At 38.3% G+C, this 21,836-nt stretch overlaps 1 protein-coding gene across 1 annotated transcript in view; it reads right to left on the bottom strand.

Annotated features, from left to right (window-relative positions):
• The window catches only part of LOC118320903 (protein diaphanous homolog 3-like), a 145,871-nt gene that overhangs the window by 65,582 nt on the left and 58,453 nt on the right, over nucleotides 1-21,836 (bottom strand). Inside the window, exons 19-24 of the mRNA XM_035652025.1 lie at nucleotides 19,564-19,659; nucleotides 17,310-17,404; nucleotides 15,180-15,281; nucleotides 12,058-12,297; nucleotides 10,240-10,369; nucleotides 3,076-3,200 (exon numbers count right to left, since the gene is read on the bottom strand). Of these exons, the coding sequence (XP_035507918.1) occupies nucleotides 3,076-3,200; nucleotides 10,240-10,369; nucleotides 12,058-12,297; nucleotides 15,180-15,281; nucleotides 17,310-17,404; nucleotides 19,564-19,659 (788 nt within the window). The remainder of the gene's footprint in view (nucleotides 1-3,075; nucleotides 3,201-10,239; nucleotides 10,370-12,057; nucleotides 12,298-15,179; nucleotides 15,282-17,309; nucleotides 17,405-19,563; nucleotides 19,660-21,836) is intronic.

Below are 21,836 nucleotides of genomic sequence, written 5' to 3'. Positions count from 1 at the left end.
CAAATTGCTACACAACTAGGTCAGAGAATCTCCAAAACTGCAGCTCTGCTGGGGTGTTCCCGGTCTGCAGTGGTAAGCAAAGATTATTGTTTTTAAGATTGCCTTTGCTGTGCCAAAACTGATTTGCATGGGAGATTAAAGAGCATTAAAAGGTCCTCCTGGTTCAACCTGGCAAAGCAAAGGACAGTTCTGTTATGCTGGTATGTTTGTGTGTGTGGATGAGGCCAAATAGGTAATGGTTGTGTCAACATAAGCTGGAGAAGTGTCAGTGTCAGAGCAAAGTGAGGGAGAAAGTGAGAGCACTAATACACATCCTACCTTCTACCAAGGCACACTGTTAAGCAAGGCTACTGTAAGTCCCCACACACAATACTCACCCAGTGTAGAAATCTAGCAAGCATAAATTTGCTGTTCAAAAATCATTTCACATATGTTATTAGCCCTTTTTTGTTTATTATTATTGAATTTTTCATTATTATTTCCAAAAGCATAATCTGAGCAGTCCTTTCCACATGATGACTGTTTAATAAGCGTTTGATGCACAAGAATATATAATCTGGGTTAGAATCAGCTTTGTTTAAAAACATCTGGGTAATTTTCTAGGCAAATCTATGAAAAGGAAAAAAAGAAAGAAAGAAAAGGATATGTCCCTAACTAGCAGTCCTGCTTATGACGTGTTTCAGATAAGAAGTGTCTGTGTGGTATCACAATTATGTGGGCAGCCTCTCTGGCTCCTATTGTGCCCCTTCATTACAGTTCAATTGATGGACCTATTTGACGTCTGGCCTCTGTTGAATCTGGCAGGGGATGGGACTACCTATTCACAGCTGGGTAAATGCTGTTCAATAAGCGCTGTTCTCGAATTGACTTGTCAGTAATATCTTTCTAAGCCAGGAGTTAGAGGAAAGATGCATGGAGAAAGCCTGAGCAGGTGATGGAAAGCAAGAGAGAGGATGAGAAAAGAAGAAATAGCCGAGAGCCACGGTTGATAAGTATCACAGGGTGCAAAATATCTCTCCTGGCATCTTCCCTACTCGAGAGAAAGCAGATGTCCAGGGCAGCTCTCGCTTTCTTACTGATCCTCTGCTCGTTTCCGCTTATATTTCCATCTCTCTGATTTTCTTCTGTTCTAATCTGCCACCTTCACGTACGTAGCTCACATTTAGAAGTGTAACACTAGACCAATAACTGTATACTCGAGTGGCACGAGTGATAATGGAATTTTCAATGTCATTAGGTGACACTCCAGGCTTCTCATGTTTAGCTTGTGACTGTAGATTTCTCTTTTCAAAATAATGACCTCATAAAAAAAAATAATAATATTAAGGTAATCTGATTGTATCATCTATCAAATGGCTTCTTCAGGATGAGCAGTGCAACTTCTTTGAGAATAAAAGAGCAAATCCCCACTGCTTTTGATCTCACTTTTAGATATTCTATGAGTAATGTTCAGTAATATTCTTCTCTAATGTGAGATGGTAGAAAAATGGTCCAGTCAAAATTAACTTTAAAGAGCTTAATTATACAAACATGGATTGCACAAATGTATAATACCTACATTGAGTCAGATACATGTTTTATCAATACTACATCTTATGATGCTCAGAACACAATTCCAGGTTGTATTAAGTAGGTTACTAATCAAAAATGTAGTGGTTCTGCTGTTTTTGGACTGAGCACCGAGTGTGAGATTTGCATATGGATGACTTGTCGTAAATGTGACATATGACGATATGATACAAACTTTTGATCAAATATTTGTGGTCAACATATTAGGTCCTGATGAGTATGTGTATAATGTAAGTGAGTGTGTGTCTAGCTGAATTTTGGTTTCTGGTTTTAGTGAGTTCAGATTTAATTTCTAGCTTCAAATCAGTGTTGCTAAAATTAGAATTTTTTTTCAAGGCACCTGGAATTTGAAAGCAAAGCAGTAAATGGCAGAGTTGTCAGATCCATTCTCAGTGAACCTTTCTGTGTTGCACTCAAGTTCCTTGCTAACTACTACAGCACAAGCCACCAGTGCCCAAGCCCCGAGGCGATTGATCAAAACTACATGAAGGAGGCTAGGTACAGGGTGTATTATTGAACACACACTTGCACACCTGGTCTGAGACGTGCCCGTCAACCTGATCCACCAGAACTACTCCAGAGGACAGTGAATAATTAACACTGCTGCCAAACAGATACGGACAGCTGTCAGAAGTGGACCTGGATATCCAAAGAGGGCAGCGAAACAGAAAAGAGAAATTGTTGATTACGCTTTTGTGAATTAGCGCTTTTGTTTCATTATGGTAAACTTGAATAAAACATATTAAATTGCTCTTGTTATGTTTCTGGGAACATACAACAATGACTGACATGAGAGAGAAAGTGAGTGACAGAAACACGAAGGAGGCTTTGTCTCAATCCTCCCTCTCTAACCCTTCCCTTCATATTGAAGTTGCCCTCAGTGTGAAGTACTCATCAAAAAGAGAGCTGAGAGGGGTACTGGCACAAAAACCTGACGATGAAACGGGATGCCACTCATGACTTGTACACATCCTCGACAGTAGAAAAATAAAAGCAGAACAGAAATGAAAGCATGTGTATACTGTATAGAAACAAGGGTGGGAGGGCTACCCTTGTCTAACTTTCTTTTGTGTTACTTATTATTTTCTGGAGTGATTGGCAATGTGTTATGGACAGTCCTTTTATAAATAAAGTGGTGAAATTATTCCATGTGGAGGCAGAAGGGCAGAGTCACATTTACAAAGCTAAGTTTTCCAGTACAGGTCGAAGGTGATGGGAACTAATGGAACACAGCGTAAGTATTTAATTATGTAAAAGGGAAAGGAAATGTGTTTAATTGGGTGTTTGATCAACCAAAGACTTCCTTCCCATTATACCACAAATTCAGCTATGTATTAAGCTATAAAAACATGCTCTTTTGCCAGCCTGTGCAGCAATGTTAAAAGTAAACATATAGCTCTAGTAACATTCCTGTAATTCTTGTTTAGTTTGATTCGTCACAGTAAACTCATTGAATAATTCCCCTGGACTGGTAAGTGAACGCATGCATGCGTGTGTAAAGGATATAGCCATTTTTGTGAAGAACATGTCGTTGGGGTCATCGGGGGAGGAGAAAGTCTCCAGGTCTCTCTCCAGCTGCAGCAGCTGCCTCTCCATCTGCCTGAGGCTCTTTTCCAGATTCTCTGCAGACACTGACACACACCGACACACGTGCCAAGGAAATGTGAACAAAGAAGCAGAAAGAGGACAACTCAATTACAGGTACAATCAAATGCATTATTATTTTGATGCTCAAAGAATCAGAGAAAAACAACATACAAAAAAAAATAACAGGGAAAATGAGAGAGAAGCCTGCTCAGTTGCAAAGCATGCTTATTATGGGCTCACACTGTGCCAGAAACACCAAGGGAATAAACAGTGACTGAGGAAAAAATAAACATAGGTATGTTCAATACATAGTTTTTTTTATTATTCTTTGCTTTTCTTTTGCTCATGTGTATGTCATAAACAGTTACATTCATATAAGACTACAATGCCTTGTTGGCTTTTCAGTAACACAAACAGTAAAACAGGTTAAAAACTGCAGCCTAAAAGTATGAAGAAAGCTGTTGAAATGAAAATCTTTCTACATCCTTCATCCTTTGTCTTTAGTCTTACCAACAGGTGCATGGATCATGCAGGTGGGAGAGCAGCAGGGGAACACTGAGCCTAACTTTCTGTTAAGTTGGTCATGGCTGACACTTTAAGCTAGTCACTTGAATATAGCGTATGTCTTAAATTACCCTGATTAGACCCCACTTGACAAAAAGGCATAAGCTTCTTATTTTTAAGTCGTTTCAAATGTCCCTTGATCCTAATACATGCCTTACGAAAAGGAAAAAAAGAGAGAGAGAGAGAGAGAGAGAGAGAGAACTTCAATGTAGCTAAGCTTCTCACTGAATTTATAGCATAAACCCCATTTACTGATGGGAACATAGTGTCCTGAACACACACACACACGTTCAATCAGACATCTTCACTGAAAATATTCTAAAAAGTCTACTGAAGTTGTACAATTTCTCTTCAAATTTGAAGTTTTATTGAGTGTGAATATGATCTTTTCCCTGCAAGTAAATGTCACCATGTGAATGTAGGTGCAAAGAAATACATAAACATAATACATAAATAAATACATAAAACTCTCAAATGGCACTTTTCCTTCTGCTGGCACCCATGATTTAGAAAGGAGACCAAACAGCCTACAGTACCAAATCACAATGTAACTCTCTCTATAGTACATCTGCATCTGTACCTGAAAAATGATTATCAGTTACATTTATTGCATGCCCTCAAAGTCATATTTTTACTCTCTTATCTGTTCATCTTCCTTCTTTTTTTTTACCTTGGGTCATGTCCCTGTCTCTCATGGTAAGCAGTGATAATAAATAATAAAAATGCACGGAAATGCCACAGCACACCTTCCCTTTAAAAATCTTGTCACAGATTATATTGTGACCAATGATTTCTCAATCAGAGCAGCATTCACTGAGCTCTCCCCTGACTGGCTGTTTCATTCAGTGTATTTTGGTAAGAAATCACCCTGTCAATTTGGACAGCAAAACTGTATCAGGATTTGTGTAAAAATCACAATCCTGTCAAGTGTGGAAAACCACCTTTTTTATGTTAAAGCCATTAGAGACATAAAATCACACACATTTGCTCATTTGATGTCAAACCATCTATGTTGAAGTAAAGTCTGGCCTTAAGTATCTTACTAGAAAAACACAACTAAAATGCAGTTTTTACCATTTAATGCCTCATATATTTTACCTGTGACAGTGTGTTAACTGGCATGAAAAGTGTGCCACTATTGTGCTAACCGGTTAATATGTACATTAAAAAGTTGAATATTATGTAAAGATTTGACAAAAAATGTTTTGCTGAATAGTATCAAAAAAAGAATTGAATTCCTTACATTTCATAAAAAAGTTAACAGATTAACAACAAATTCATACAAAGATAACTTTAATGAAGTTCAGTCAATTGGAATTCAAATGTATTGAATATATCACGTTTACCCAATTTAAAAGAAAGAAAAAAAGCTTAAGGTTATTGTCTAGCTTCAGATACTCAAATTGTATGTGATGAGGACAAAGGTGCAGAGGAACTGTAATCTTCTTAAAGAGTCAAGCCACTCTCTCTCCTGGCTCTCAGGCCCTGTTTTATTATGTAATAGTTTAATTGAATGACTTGTGTGCGTTCTTATTTGACTATGTGTTAACTACTCCTCTTGAAAAGAGATAATGTATCTCAAAATATTTCTTGGTTAAATAGAGAAAAAGTGAAGGGTGTGCCGTACAATATAATAATTGATCAAATACACTGCAGTTAGTCATGCATCTGGTGACACATACTTGAGACAGCAAAACTAATCTAAAGTTTATAAAGTTTTTACAGTGACATACTGCATGATATTTGCACACATCAGCAGCACATGTCAAAATATTGTGGTGTTCGTTAACCATCGTGTTTGTGTTTGATTTGTTTTATATGATGCAGAACTAGCTTTGTGACAGGCAAGCTATAGGAATTTCTGAAAGTTAAATAAGAGTTAGTTAAGTAGCAGAAAATAAAACACAAACTATATTGTCTCTATGCTCTTTGAGCTTAAAGGCTAATGGCCTCTTTACAGAAATTCTTTGGATTCTGTCAACACTCATAAAATAACTATAAATCTTTGATAAAATAATCAATTTACTGATTTCCCAAACATCTGACCAAACGCCCAATATGATTAGTATGATAAATATGATAATAAAATGATGATAAAATTGTCCCAAAAATATTTTAGTAAACAGTCAGAAACTGTCACATCATCTACTCGATCATTTCCATTTTAATCTTTCTCTCTTTTTCCGACAAGCCTTCTGCATAACCAAGCAACCAAATCTGCTGAATGGGGTGTGAGCAGCGTACAGAGGTGGAAGAAGACCAAACAGGCAGTCTGTTAATAGAAATTATTAAAGCTCATTGATGATGCACTGACTGAGAAAAGAGCGAGGGAGGGCAAGTCAGAGAGCAAAACAGAGCGGATCTCCTCTTAGCTTCACACTCCAAGCTGCAAGCTTTTGGTGATGAGGCTCCCCCAGGTGGAAGGTCATATGATCAAGAGGTGACAGAAGTTAAGACATCTGCTTCAGGAGAAAATGTGCCTGGGACTGAGTATTGCAGGTGGAATGATTTGATAAACACACAGAGATGTGTCCCAAAGCCGATGATGCTGATGCTAGATATAAACACACATCTGTCATATGCAACTTAAGAACTGTGAAATAATTAGTGACAAGCAGAGTGGGAGATAAAACATAAAAGGCTGTTGTCTTCCTTGTTCTCTCTGGCCACCTTGCTCTTGCTCTCTCTTTCTGTGTGTTAAAGCCTGAGTGATTTTTATGAGCTATGGGGCATGAATGCGTCTGTGGTCCAGAAGGGGTTGCAGACAGACATAGGATGTTTTAGAAGAATAATAATTGGAATATTTGTAGAGGTTAAATCCCCCATTGACATCTTTTTATTACTCTGCCAACCTGCTGTGCTATAAATGAGACTGAGTGGAGCACACAACTGTGCATACTCACAAACAATCCCCCTACACACAGAGCTCCTCTATAGATCATCTTTTGATGTATGGAAATTAAGAGACTGAAAAAATACTGATTTTCCCTTTGAGGCCAAAGCCTGACAGACAAGTGTGAGTAGACCGACCGGTGCCAGAGACTGGGGTATGTGTAATGCAAGAAATCCTGTTACACACACTCAACATCCTGAGTCCCTATATGTACAAAATATATGAATTGCAGTGTGGACTGTTAATTCTATATCATTTCAACCTGAAGCTCATTACTCAGAACGCATGTGGCAAAACTACAAAAATAAGGCTTGAATATTAGAGAACCATATTTTCAGTATAGTTGAATCTTCTTATTATTCCTTAATGACAAGTCTTGAACAGAAACTGAACCAAAACAGCATTTCAATATTTGCTGCAAAATAAAATATAAGCACACCTGTCTATTTAGTACTACGCATAGCTTTCCAAGTAAGTGATGTCTCTGCTTCTGACAGGCAGTATTTGAAGAGTTACAAGATTAAGTAGCCTGGTTCAGCACATTAATATGTCTCCATGTTTGTCTGATTACAGCATCTTACTCAGCACCAAGTACCACGTAACAAACCGTCCTGATTGCTCAAACATGACTGCTGTATGTGTGTGAATGTTTGTGATGAGGGACAACAAAATAGGACTAGGAGAGAAAAAGGGACAGAGAGCAAGATTGATTGACCAGAAATCAAACAGAGAGACAGACAAGAAAGACAGACAGACAGAGAGGTATTGACAGACAGATAAATAGATACATAGATAGAAAATGACAGAGAGAAGCAGCACACCAGGACTGCTTCTCCATGTCAGGAGAAATAATGATTGTAGTGCTGAAAAGAAGAGAGAGGGGCAGAAATAAGAAGGCAGACACAAAGGAACCCTGAACTAAGGTTCCAAGTTTTGCTTCCATGAGAGACGGGATTGGCAATGGGGGAAACGAAGGCTGTGTTACACGCAGTCAAAAGACAGTGGCTTTTGCAACAGAAGCACCAATCATTACTGCTACCTCTATCCAACCCTGTTTTCATGCTCAACTAAGCTCTTTGGTTAGTGTCTATGAATGTAATGCAGCCTTTTAGTGTGTCTTCAGGCCTCCCGAACGGCTGTCAGACCTGATGAAAAGGAAGCCACTCAAGAACATGGTTTACAAAGAGAAAATAGGATTTATGTGTCTGAATACTAGATATGGGGGGATGAGACACTTAGTGTATGCATCTCATAATGGTACAGAAACACAGAGAGAGACAGTGATGGAGAAAGAGCAGTATATCTATATAAATGCAAATATATTCTGAGCTCGAGGTTCACAAAGTAAGGAGGTGGAAAAAGCTTGAAGAGAGATCAAGGCATTGTGCTTCGCCATTGATCACACCCTTGTACTTGTGAGTCTTGGCCAAGGGCTTGTGGACATGCGGCACAGTTCGGAGAAATGAAACACCCAACAGGAGCATCGTTATCCACGGATTATTAAAGCACCAACAAAACCTGGAGGGGTCCTTACAAAGAAGAGTCCAAACAATAAAGTCAAACATGTCATCCTCACTCTGATTTCTCCTCCTCACCCTTTCCTTCACTCACTCCTGCTGGGAACGGAGCAATGGGTAAAAATCTTCTTTGGAGTGGTAAGAAACATGCTGTGACAGTATGACCGCACATGCGCATATAGCTGCAAACACACACATACTGTACACAGACTGCTGCTCGCTACCTCCTCCTGAGAGTTGCCTATGACAATACGAACACAGAACATGACAGAGTCCCCTCTGACCGCCCCGTCTGTCCCTGCTTGCTTGTGACCTTTACCATAATCCAGTGTTTTTCAAAAGTTGGGACCTTGGGGGCCGCCAAGGGGTGCCAGAGGGGCTTCAGAAAATTTGAGGGAACATGACCGAAGATGCAACAAAATTATTTAGAAAAATAAAATTGAATTATTACCCTATTATAATGTGTATTATTATAAAATATAATTTAGAAGAACATATAACTGAAAATCTTATTGTACAATATATAGTATTGTCAATGGGTTTTTAAAAACATGCGTTAGGGGGCCCCGACCATAAGCTAATGCTATATGGGGGGCCTTGGCATGGAAAAGTTTGTTCTAGATACACTGGCCAAACTCACAGCAGTCTGTGAGCGTTTGTGTGTACACGTCTCTGTGTACATTTTTGTTAAACGAACACAAACAATTCAATTACAATCAAACAGTCTTTTGTTCTTCATCTGAGCAGTAGACATGACCTGAAGTATTCTCTTGAAAAATAAGTCTCTTGTTGCTACAGTAGAAGATTAATCTTAGTTTTAAACAGCAGTGCATATGAGCAGAGTGTAGCACAGATCAAACACTAACTGAAAAAATACAATGCATGTTTACAGATTCAACAAGCATCTAATCCCAGAATAATCCCCAGAGAGTTACAAAAGTAGAAAGGTAAAAGTAAAGCTCAAAGTAAAACTGAGGACTACAGAAGGAGAATGCTCCATTTCTGTCTAGGTAAGAACATTGTCTAGGTAGGCCATTCTGTTTATGCATTAAGCTCTCCAAACCACAGTCTTTAATGTCTGGATTTCTCACTACTGTTCAAAAATGCTGGACGTTACCACCACTGTGTTTGGGTGCTTAAACCCTGGGTCTCCCTTAAGATTACTTTGCAGGAGCTCAGGTTAGGTTATTTTGTCTGGACACTGATGGACCTTAAACTTAGTGCTTTGAAATGATGCCATGTTAAAATTAGGTACATGATATCAGTAGTTTATATGGCTGGACAACACACACAGCTCATTATCTTTTCATTAGGCTCACCGTTACCATCATTTACTACTGCCATTGTCTATACCACTGTACTATTATCCATGCTCACTATTGTTTATGTCAGGCAATAACGCTTAATGGACACCATAACAAAAAAAAAAGGCCAAAATGTTGAATTTCTAAAATATTATTCCATTTTAATGGCATGTCCTCAGTTGCCTAAACAACACGTTGAACCGAAGATAACAAGGCTTTTCTCATCTAACTCAAAGCTGAAGAGGCTGGCTTTTTTGAGTTTCAGACAGACAGTTTATCGCAGACAACAGTCAGGAAAAAAGTGTCTTGTATGCATGTCTTTTGTTTGCTCAATAAATAGTCTACCTATTTTATTACTAATTTAGGATTAGTAAACCAGGTGGAAAAGTCCTGCAGGTAAACAGGAAAATAAATAACTTACAACACTTCAAACCAAAATAACTACAATAATCACACTGTGATTTTGCGTTGAAGAAAGTGCGAGTAAGACACAGTGTTAAAATTATCAAGTAGCAACATAGTTGTTGCTTTGTAATTAGAGTAGTGATCCTTGCAAGAGTCACAATAAATGAGGTGCAGTACCTTGGTGCATGGAAACAGTAATGCTTTTCGTTGTCCTTTCAGATAATATTGAATATGTCTATTTTTAAGACCTTGGAAATATACCAATTAAATTAAATTAAATTAAATTAAATTAAATTTTATTTGTATAGCGCCAATACCAAAACTAGGATAGCATAAAAGTGTGTGTACTTGGATGGAGGTTTGTGCACATAGGTAACATTATATACATTATATACATTACCTCTGCTAGCTCGGTCCACATGCTCAAGGTCTTCAACAAACTTGATCACATTTGGAAATTCTTCCTCGCATACTTGCGCCAGGAAGTGGAGTAATGTGGTCTTTTGGTCCGCTGACTTTGTGTCCTTTAGCTGTAGTAGAACACATACACAAACACATACAGTTACAGACAAAGACCTATGACAGCAAAAATATGTCATTTATTTTTACTTTATTCTCAACAATCTATTAGCAAATATATTCTATGGACTGGGCAATAAAACTGATCTGACTTGGGGCTGGGATATTTTGCACTAAGTGTTTTTTAAAATGTCACAGACTCCCTCTAACCTTATATACAGGTAATACTTTTAATTAAATGAAGGGTAGAAAAATATTTATATAAATTTCGAGAATTAATGGATAGTGATAGCCGGAGATGGTGGATGGATACCTAACTTTATTCCCTAAAATTAATGCAAAACTAGGGGCACCATCATGAAACCATTGGTTTTTGATTTTTTCAGAACACAGGTCATGATTTACAGAGAAGACGTTTATGCAAGAAAATGCTATTTAATTTCAGTTTTACTTTTTGCTGAAACAGTAAGAGTATTGACAGATTCTGTGCTACATAACCATATCTAATGGATGTATTGTGACAAAGGAAATTGACCTTCATTTAGCTACATTAAGCCTTTTCGGTACCTTTATAAATGCTTAGTGTCGACAGTGCTATAGATGATTTGATGTCTCGTACTCATGCAGCAGACACGTATTCACAATGTGATGACCTCTCCTGTGCTTTGTGCCTCTCTCTCCCCCACACGCAACAATTTTTCAATTTCTCTGATAAATTTCCATCATCGCTCTTTTACAGTCTAATTCCAAGATGTCTCTCAGTATCCCCGCCAAACATCCCTCCTGTGGAGTGCGTTGCTGTGTATCTCCCTAGGTGATCTATTGGTAGACAGCAGTGTACTCAGCCCTGCTGGGTTTAATCATGTTTGTATTATCTCCTCTAATCAAACATTCTCATCTATCTTTTCATTTCGGTTATCCCATTTTTTCAAAAGCTTCAAGTGCTCGCTCACAAAAGGTCCCTCTCTGAATTTAGATAGATGGTAATCATAGTTGACAATGTAAACATTTTGCTTTTTCCAGTTGGGTTGGGTGCAATTTTCATGTGCTGTGGAGTGTGCCATGGAATTAAGCTGTCAAACTCAAGGCAGACACAAAGGTGATGTCTTCCTCTGTATATCCTGCCTCTGACATCAACTCACACCTTGGTTCCACAACATACAGACACAAAGATAAGGGAACAGACACACTGGAAGAGTAGCGTTACACAATGCGCTAAATACAAAACAATTTTATAAATTGGTTATATTATTGTCATGCTAATTAAACTAATCCATCATGTATGTGTGAATCCTTGTTTATATGAACATAAGCATCCGAGTCTAACAGGGCAGAGAGGTGGCAGTGATGAATGATTGCAGTGGTTGTTACTGTGGAAACTGCAGTGATTGTGCCAACAGCTGTAACGTACCCACTGTAAGAGCCTCATACTCCAGGATTTCACTCTGTTCACACCGTCATTATCATAGATGAAAACTATGCTAGCTATACTATAATTCAGCATATTTGTTGAAGTTTGATGTACTTTTGTGATTCTTGCAATTTTTAGGTTGTGTCCATGTGGTTAAATGCACATACTGTTTACTCTAAATATAGCTCTGTAAAATCTTTTGAAAAAGTTTTTCAATAGCTTTTTTTTAATAAAAACCTGTATTGCTCATCTTGAACCACTGCCACTCAAGGGACAGAGGACCCTCACCTTGCAAAGGGAACTGAGGTCAAAACCATACGTCTGGGCATTTCGAGAGCCTGCATTCATGTAATTCCCCAGTAGCAACACCAGCTCCAGCAAGCGGCCAAAGGAGCGACTCTTCCTGACCTCATCACATGCGGCGTTTACAGCCAAGATATCTGGACGCAGGTTGTTTATCTGCTCCTCAAACTGTAGCCGGAAGAGGATGTGGCTGAGGCGAGGACGCAGACGCTTCAGGCTGCTCATCTGGGAGAGGAGAATAGAAATGGACGAAACAAGGCAGTATGAAGGAGAAAAGAAAATGAAAAGGGAGAATTACAGAAAAGAAAAGAAAGCAAGAGAGTAAAAAAAAAAGAATGAGGACTATGTCAAAGAGAGGGAACAAAGTCAGAGAACATGGTCAAACTTAAAATAACCACAATCGCACTTTTGGCACACTCTCACATTCAGCCGGTCTAATCTAAAAGAAATTTATGCAACCGGCATGCTGGAAAGTGTTGCTAGGCAGTAGTAATAGATGCTGGCAGTGATTCGATTTGGGACCCAGGTCTGGTAAGTTAATTGTGGAGTTAGTGTCCATATAGGGCAGGCAGCGGAGGGGGTGGAATATACAATAGGCTGCCTTGGATTACCACTCTCACACAATTAGAGAAAATTGGAAAATATTGCATTGGGCCCAGGGCTTGGCCACAGCAGTGATTGTGTATGTGTGTGGGGTGGGGGGGGAGATTGTGTATGTGTGTGGGGTGGGGGGGAGGGCGCAGGTTCCAATTGTCTGTTTCACACAACAGCTGGCTGTGCGGTTTGATGTCTTCCATCAAGGGTTTAATTATAGCTACTGTAATGTTATCAAATGACTATTTCAGTCGGTGAGTGAGTGAGTGAGTGTGTATGTTTGTGCGTACATGTTGGTGTGTGAGTTTGTATGAGAGTGTATGTTTGTCTAAAAGAAAAGGAGAGAGGGGAGGAGGAGAAAAGGAAAAAATTAAGAAATAGCAAGGTGCACAAAAACCAAACATAATGCTGAAATGGAGCCGAGAGATGGGCTAAATTATGTGATAAGGACATTGTAGTAAGGAGAATATAATCAGAGGAAAAAGAAATAACACAAACACACCTGGGCATCTTCAGAGTGAATGTGAATTTGTGTTGTGCTTTCCATAAAAGCTACAGAGCACACTGAAAAAAACTGAGCTGCTGGAGACAGTCTCAACAACATGGGATGGAAGTGTGAACAGTGAATTAAGAAAAATGATGCACCATATAGTGTAAAAAACAATACATGTGAGTAAATATTTTGGCTTTAATTCAAAGAAGTGCCAGTCAAAAGGACAGTGTCTACAGTTGCACCAGCAGAGTGCACATGCTGGTAAACAGAATGATTCCTAAGATGTCAGGGATCAAAATTAAGTCTGTAGTCATCAACCACAACTGATGTACAGTGATAACAGCTCCTGTACTGCATGAAGTTGATTACTGGAAAAACCATAGACTGTATAATAGACGTAAAGGCTCAAAAGAACAGTGGTGAAGCTCAGTGGTGAAGCTCAGTGTGGTCAGCTCTGGCTGTCGCCTTCTTGGCAGTCCTGACTCCGCCAGCTCCTGACTAATCCAATAATGGTGTGGAGCTGAGGCAGGCTGAATGAAGCCTGGTTACTGAAAACAGCCGTCTGTGACAGCACCCACCTGTCACTGAAATCAGTAATGCCCTTAATTATACATAACTTTAAGCCTTCATATAACTTAAATGGGTTAGTTACATAAAAATTCAACCCCCATACAGTTGTCGCGAACAGGGAATTTAGCTATAGAGACCGAAACCTGTATTTGTTGTTAACATTTTATTTCTGTTGTAACATTTGGGCAATTTAATATGGGAGGCTTCTGGAGATTGACTCACTTCTGTAGCATGTTAAAGGAATTGCAGTTTTTGTCACTTCTGTGTTTGCTTCATTTGCCAGCCAGTTGCCGCTTGGTAAAAAAACATTATGGAAATGAATACTCTGTAGGAAGATCAAGAGCTTTGTTGCCTTTTGACTGCTTGTCACAAAGAACTGACTTACTAACTCATTCATGTAGCTGCAGAAAGTTAAACATTAAATGACTACATTACCCTTGTGTCCTGCAAGGTACTGTAAGGACACAACAACAATGCAATCAGATCTTTTTTTTCCCTTTTGAATAGACACTACTACTATGCACTACTACACACAGGGTAGAGTTCAAATCAAGTGTGAGGGTGGCAGACATGGAAAAAAGAAAAGATAAAATGCATGTGTTTGCACAATGGTAAATTAAAAATTCCCTTTGAACCTGAGCTTTTCTGATAGGTGAAAGCACACAGGCCTCCTTGGGCCCACGCAGGCACAGCAGTTAAACAGCATTATATAAGCAGGCTCTTCTTTGTTCTATGTCTCCCTGATGAACTATACACAACAGCTGAGCATGCTCTATTTTCACTCCCCTCCCCCCAATTAAGGCACTGCATTTTCATTCAGTGATAAGATTCGCTTTCATGGGTGTTTACAAAACAGGTGGGTACACAGGGCAGCAGAAGACTATTGTATGTTCTGTCAGTCACTTGGTTGCTAGGGAGAAACACAAAATACACAGAAAGTGCTCCAACACTCATGCATAATTTTGAATAAACCTCCTTTGAAAAGTCTTTAAGAAAACGATGCAGGCATAATTAGGCAGCATAAATTAGTTCAGCAGTCCACAGGTGTCTTGTCTTTCCTCTTAAGGCTTAAAAAGATAGATTTTTAAAAATTTTAGGATTAGATTATTCATATGAAAGTGCTCCATTTGTATGTGTGTGTTTTGTAGGAAAGAGGGGGGAAAAAGCGATATGATGCAAATACATGACTATAACATTAAAACAGTAGTAAACCAGTTTTCTGAAATTTATACTATATCTTCATTGTGTTCTTTTTAACCACTATAGTCATACTACACTGAAATTCAACTGAGTTCACACATAATCTTAGCCTTCGATCAACAAAAATAGGAAAAGTATTTTTTGCGATACATGTGTTCATGTTGATGAGAGCTATAACCAGCTGGTGTGGAGATGACAGTTTTGTGTGTGTGTGTCTGTATGTGAAGAGTGTGAGAAAGTGTGTACTCACCACAACCCCAAACTGTTCAGGCTCTGACAAATTTGCGTACTCATTTTTATACTTGGCCAAGGCATTCAGCTGCTCCTGCTCTGGAAGGTGCTTCACAAGGTTCTACAAAGAAGAGAGAGGGAGAAAAGGAGTGAGACGCAGCACAGAGGAAAGCAGAGCAGAGAGAAGCAACCGGTATACATTTATATAAAAATAGCATTGTGGTGATGTTGTGATACTTGACACACTTTGTTTTAATAAATGTACTTGATAGGACATCTATCATATCCTCCTCATTTTCATGTTTAAATGTCTTTACCATGTATAAAATGTAATGCTTCACAGTCTCCCCCCTTGGGGGATTAGCTATATCTGGGTTTCAACAGCACTGTGGTTGCCCGCAGTCCACGCCTGCAATGTGGTGTTTTCCTAAAATTGAATTTACAATTGGCCCTAGGACTACTGCTATTTGAACTGTGCTTGTATAGAAATTTAACTTACTTTAGTTCTATTTTCTGTGTGTTTTGTTGAGTTTCAGGCCTGTTGGTGAGTTGCAATAAAATGTCATTTATTATCAAACAGACTATACTCTGAAGGCTATTATGCACTTATATAGACAATTGAAGGTTAAATTGCAATTGCATTTTTTAGACAGCCAAAAGGAAAAAAAAGCCATGTTGATTACTATGCCTTCTTGTCTGAATTTAACAGCCATCTCAACAAACACTGCTACTATGTGGTAAAAATGTTGGTCTGATGCATTTAAATTGGGTTGACAATCTGTCCCTGATGCCTGGAGTCAGGACGACTATTGCTACATCCATTACTTGAGTTTTTATTGATGCAGAATAATGGACTGCTTTAATCACCATTAATTATTTGCATGTTATAATTAACAATTATTGATCAAATTAAATATTTCTTTAAAATGCACATCTGTAGCTTAGGTTTGTTTTTGTTTATTTCTTTCAACTCACCTAACCCACATCTGCACTGACTAATCACAGTTAAATAATCTTAACTTAACTGCATCAACTTCCTCAACATCTGGTGCACAAATTCTGAGCCATCAATTTTTGACATCTACAAATTGATTTAAATTTGTCTTGACAAATGTACGCTGAATGCTTATAGTATACTTATTTAATTCCAGCTATTTAGACTACTGTAATTCCTTATTTGTCGGACTGCCTAGGAAATCAATTGACGGCCTCCAGCTTGTATAAAATATGACTGCCATGGTATTGACAAGAAAATTGGAGCACATTTCTCCATTCTAGCCTCCTTGCAATGGTTACCTGTGTCCTATAGAACTGACTGTAAGGTTTCATCACTTATTTGCCTCTTCCTACAATGTTGACCTTCTCTGTCCTTACATTCCTGTTAGTAGCCCAAGGTTTGCCGGCCAGTTCTTGCTGTACACAGGACCAAACTAGAGACAGAGGGTAGTAGGTCATTTGCTGTAAGGGCTGAGAACCTCTATAACAGCATCCCAAGGCCAGCACTGTCAGTTGCCTCTTAAAACTTAGAAAGTTATTTTTAAACTTGTATTATTATACTATTAAACTTTTAAATTCTTCTTAATTTTGCTTTTTATATATATTTATATATATATATATATATATTTTGTATTTTCATATTTTCTCCTCTCAACTATATTATGTATTGGACTTGCTCTTTTGGGTATGTATTTTCACCTTAATTTGTCATAAGAATCCCTGTTGGCGTTGCAAAAAGTGTGCACTAACACCAATGATCCAAAAGTATCAATACCAGGAACTAGAGCCTGACCAACAGAGAACCGAAATTGTCAGCCCATATTATCACAGATATCAGTAATACCATATATGGCAGCTGAAAGTAACGAGAAACCGGCTATAAAATAAAGACAGGCTTGCAGTAATTTAGAAACAGTGTCACCAGTACACAGTTTGTAAAATGTCCCTTATAAAATATACTTACAGACTGTATAGCCTCAAGATAAAACGTTGCATATTGTAAGCTGAGCTAGTTAGCTACAATATTTTTCCCACCTCAGAGCTAGTTGCATATATCTAAGAGTTACGTGGCCAATCCAAAAAAGTAAACTACTAATGTCAGATAAGTAACTGTAGTTCTTAACCTTCAGATGTCTTTCAAAACCTGCCCTACCTGAATCATAGGTTCAGTGAGTTGCTCCTCGTCCACCTCCACTATCATCCGACGAATTTCCTGATAAGGCATACGGAAGGAACCCAGGAAGATGGCTACATGGAAATAAAAGATGCAACAATGCTGTGGTAAATCTAAAAAAAATGATTCACAAATGACTAGCAATGACGCAATTTCAGAGAACTTTGTCATACAAATCAATAAGGAAAAAATAAAACCAAAACATAATGTGAAATAAAAAAGATCAAGGACAGATGAAGGACGTGAAGTAGGAAGCAAAGAGAACTAAACTTAAATAAAAAACTATCAGAATATAGTTATCCAGACATAAAAATGTTAGTGGTTTAGCAAGCATGGCATCCTCAAGCAAGTGGTACCACTAGGGACAGAATGGCAAATGCCCTGTCAGGATAAGTCATTAGTCTAGCCAGAGAAACCATCAGCGAAACCCTGACAGTTAAAAGATGTGTGACTAGGCTATGAGCCAGATGCTGCAAACTTTACTAAAGATTATTGGGAATATTTATATAACATTGTATATCCTACTTACAAATTGATATGATATATGAGAGAATCAGGAATAACTCTCCAAAACAAATGATCTTTTCCAATCTCACTGTCAACACTAGTATATGTAGTTTATCACTGTCTGAAACCACTTCTTATGCAAAAGGACACAAGGGAGTTACTTTAAACTGATTTAAAAATCTTGGTGAAATATCACAGAAGCAGGTGTGCAAGGTGTCAAAAGATACTTGGGATACGTTTCATTCCCTGAATGTGAAAATATACAATAAACCTGATTCTGATTGTTAGAAGAAATTACTGAGGTGACTTAAACAAAAAGTTTGGCTATTCAAATTGTTTGAAGTAAAAAACACTGAATATAGTCAATGGAGGTCTGACATTGTGAAGTAGCGTGGCATCATGGGAGTTGTTCTCGTCATTGTTAAAGAACCACCAACGCAGATAACAATCTGCCGTGACTTGGGCAGAAATTATGTTCAAGGACAAGGTCATGTATTAAAGTTTAATTCGCATTACGTTTAGTCACATTTGCAAACTTCCTTCCTCACTCTCTGACAAAGCCCGCGTTTCCCCTGAAGTTATAGCAACTAGATTGGGGAAAGGGGATATGACGGCATTGACAGGCGACCAAATGAAATGCCCCATTGACTTGTGATGTAAATGATGTATTTCTGTTTGAACATTGTTGTGATCATTTGAACTCCCACTCAAAAAAATACATTACATAGGTCTAGTCATTTTACACATTTTAATGTGGAAGTGAGCTTTGTACCTTTATTGCTAAAATTAAATTCAAACTCATTAGAACACATTACATGGAATAAATTTGCCTTGTATCTTAATAGTGACGGCATCAATCAAGCAACAGAACTAAAAGTATGCATATTCATTGTCAACCTCAATTAAAGCTTTTAGACTCTGTACCTCCTATGGTGGAACACATAAATTGCCCACTCTTCTTTTTTTCTCCACTTATTCCTACTCTATAATTTCCGCTGCATGATTTATCACTGTTACTGGGCTGATTAGTCTCATTTTCTTTTAATACATGAAACAAAGGTCACAGCTCCCCTTGATATAAGCCAATGAGGTGCTAAGATCTGGGAGTGCTTAAGAGATCAGCTGGATCCTCATTAATGCCGGGTGCTTTTATAACGGTCATTTTAAGACCAAGCATGCGTGTGTGTGCGTGTGTGTGTGAGTGAGAGAGAGTGCAAGAGAAAGAAAGCAAGAGAGAATAACTTACAGAGACAGATCAATGTAAACATACATGGTAGCATTTTTCCTCTTGTTTCCTCTTTTCTTAATGAATTAATTAGCTCAGGCCGTGTGTGCGCGTGTGTGTGCGTTTGTGTTTGCGTGTGCACGTGTGTGTAGACAGTGTCACAGCTAGCAGTGGCCAGGTCCACAGTAAGTGTAGTCTTGCTTTACTTGCTATAGCAACAAGCAAAGGTGTAAGTCATTCCCAGCCAAAATGTATTTAAATGTATACTTTATTGTGGCTACTTTATAAACATGTAAATAATATATAATAATAATAATATAATGAAGGGATACAGGAGGTGACTTAAGTGAGAAGACAGGAAAAAGTGATAGCAAAGTGTATTGTGAGGAACTGTGAAGACTAAAATGACAGACATGCTCAGTACACTGTAACATCAAGACACAAGGGTGTGTATAAATCCCGTCTTTGGGAGGAGTGGGCTGAAAGGAAACAAATACTTACATAGATTCTGTGCAATCTTAGGATCGAGCACTTTGAGCTCCTTAATTCTCTTCTTTATGGATTTCTTATCCTCTAGATCCTCCTCTTCTTTTTTGGCTGATGAAGACAGAAACACTGAATTATTTTCAACACACAAAGGAAACATTTACACAAATGCATGCACTTACTTTAATGCTGACATATGTATGATACGCATAAATTCAGATACGGTGAGATTATGAGATTTACATACACAGACTGGTGAAGTGAATAACATTAACTATCTGGTTATCATTGTATCTGTCAGTAGGTGGGATATATTAGACAGCAAGTGAACATTTTGTCCTAAATGTTGATGTTAGAAGCAGGAAAAATGGGCAGCGTGAGAATTTGAGCGACTTTGACAAGGTCTAAATTGTGATGGCTAGACAGTCATGGGTGGCTTAAGCTCACCGACGTACGTGGGGAGCAAAGACTGGCCCGTGTGGTCCGATCATACAGATGAGCTACTGTAGCTCAAATTGCTGAAAAAGTTCATGCTGGTTCTGATTAGAAAGGTGTCAGAACACACAGTACATCACAGTTGTCGCGTATGGGACTGCATAACAATATGACCACCTGGGTGCCCAGGTGGTCATATTGTTATGGCTGATCTGTGTATCCAGGTACAACATTATGGAAGTCAGTGCAATGTAGAGACTGTCCAGTTGTTTATTTTTCTTATCTTTTTTTAGAGTTCTAAAACTAATTTTAGTACTAAAAGTACTAATTTTAAAAATGTATTAATTTCAAATTCAACCACAATTTCTGTTTCTTTTCTCTTTAGGGTGTGTGTTTATATATGTTTCCAAATGTTCCCAAAGGAACGACACAGTCCTCCATGACTGCTGCCAGAGAAGCATGGAGAATAGGATTATGGGACAGTCTTGTGATCACACCACTGACAGAGTAAGGTATGGGTGAACTATGGCTGTACCATAAACACAATGTTGCACATACAGCTGAATGACAGTAAATTGTTTCTATGTAACATGGAGCCAGGTATGGGAATGTGGGATTGTGACATATGTGCTATTGGTCGATAGAAGAGGTATAATGATATCTCAATTACAAAATAATGGCACATATGCAGACATATATATGTATATATATATATATATATACATAAACATGAACATACACATCCCTCTTGAGCCACGTTCACAAAGAGGAGATGGTTTTAATTATTTAAGACACAGATTAAGAGAACAAAATGTGCATCCCAGGAGTATGCTGGGTAATTGTCTGGTGCTGTAATTATAGTGTCTGAGAGGAGAGAAGAAGATAGGATAAGATAAGATAGGATAGGATAGGAGAGGAGAGGAGAGGAGAGGATAGGAGTTAATCCACAGGAAAGGTATTTCTACTGTTCCACATGGCCTTGGTCTTCTTTTCGGGGGATCCTGTATCTAATTAAAAAGTGAAGAGGTATGCTGGGAGCTCCCGCAGAAAAGACTGGTAGCATGTCCACAAACGTGCACTCCTACAGCACAGCTCACCACAAAGAGAAATACACAAACACGGCCACACACTGAGCTATCCTCGGACTTACGTGGCTCCTCTGTTGGTACACTATCCTCACAGTCTTTCAATGTGTGAGAGAGGCGAAAAAATGCATAGGGCAGACAAGGAAGACAAGGGAAAATGTGCACCATGGAAAAGGGAGAGGAATGAGAATAATGAGATAAAAATACATGTTCACAAGATTACACCCTGTCCACTGCAGCTTACTGCAGACTCAAGTAAGGAGAGAACAAATACAATCTAAAAACTTAAGTGGAAAATAGCTGAATACATAAACAAGTAGATAACAACTACATCAGATAGAAAACAGAGAAAAAGATGAGTTGCATAAGAAACTAATTTCATAAAATAATTATCTGCTTTGGAGATGAAATGATAAGTAAATAAATTGTTCAGGCTATAGCAACTATTGTCATATTAAATTAACCCTAAAAATATTAATGTCAGTTCAATCAGTGATGGTAAATGTAATACCTTTGAGTTTTGGTTGGTTGGTTAGACAAAACAAGTCATTTGAATGTGTCACTTTGGTCTTTGGGCAGTTTTAACAATTTTCTGACACTGAATAGACAAATCGATGAAAATATAAAGGGTATCACCTTAACCCTGGAAAGCAATTGGCAGATTCAGTCACTGTAAGCACTGTACACTCTAGCTTCACTGTATACATAATATTTTGCATACACTATCTATTTTCTAACTGTAATGCATGTTAACAGAAAAATTGAGAT

Source organism: Morone saxatilis, unplaced genomic scaffold (genome assembly GCF_004916995.1).
Source record: "Morone saxatilis isolate NCDOM2014 unplaced genomic scaffold, NCSU_SB_2.0 Contig11, whole genome shotgun sequence".
NCBI lineage: Eukaryota > Metazoa > Chordata > Actinopteri > Moronidae > Morone > Morone saxatilis.
Note: the sequence above shows the minus strand (reverse complement) of the source record. Positions and strands in the feature narration are given on the sequence as shown.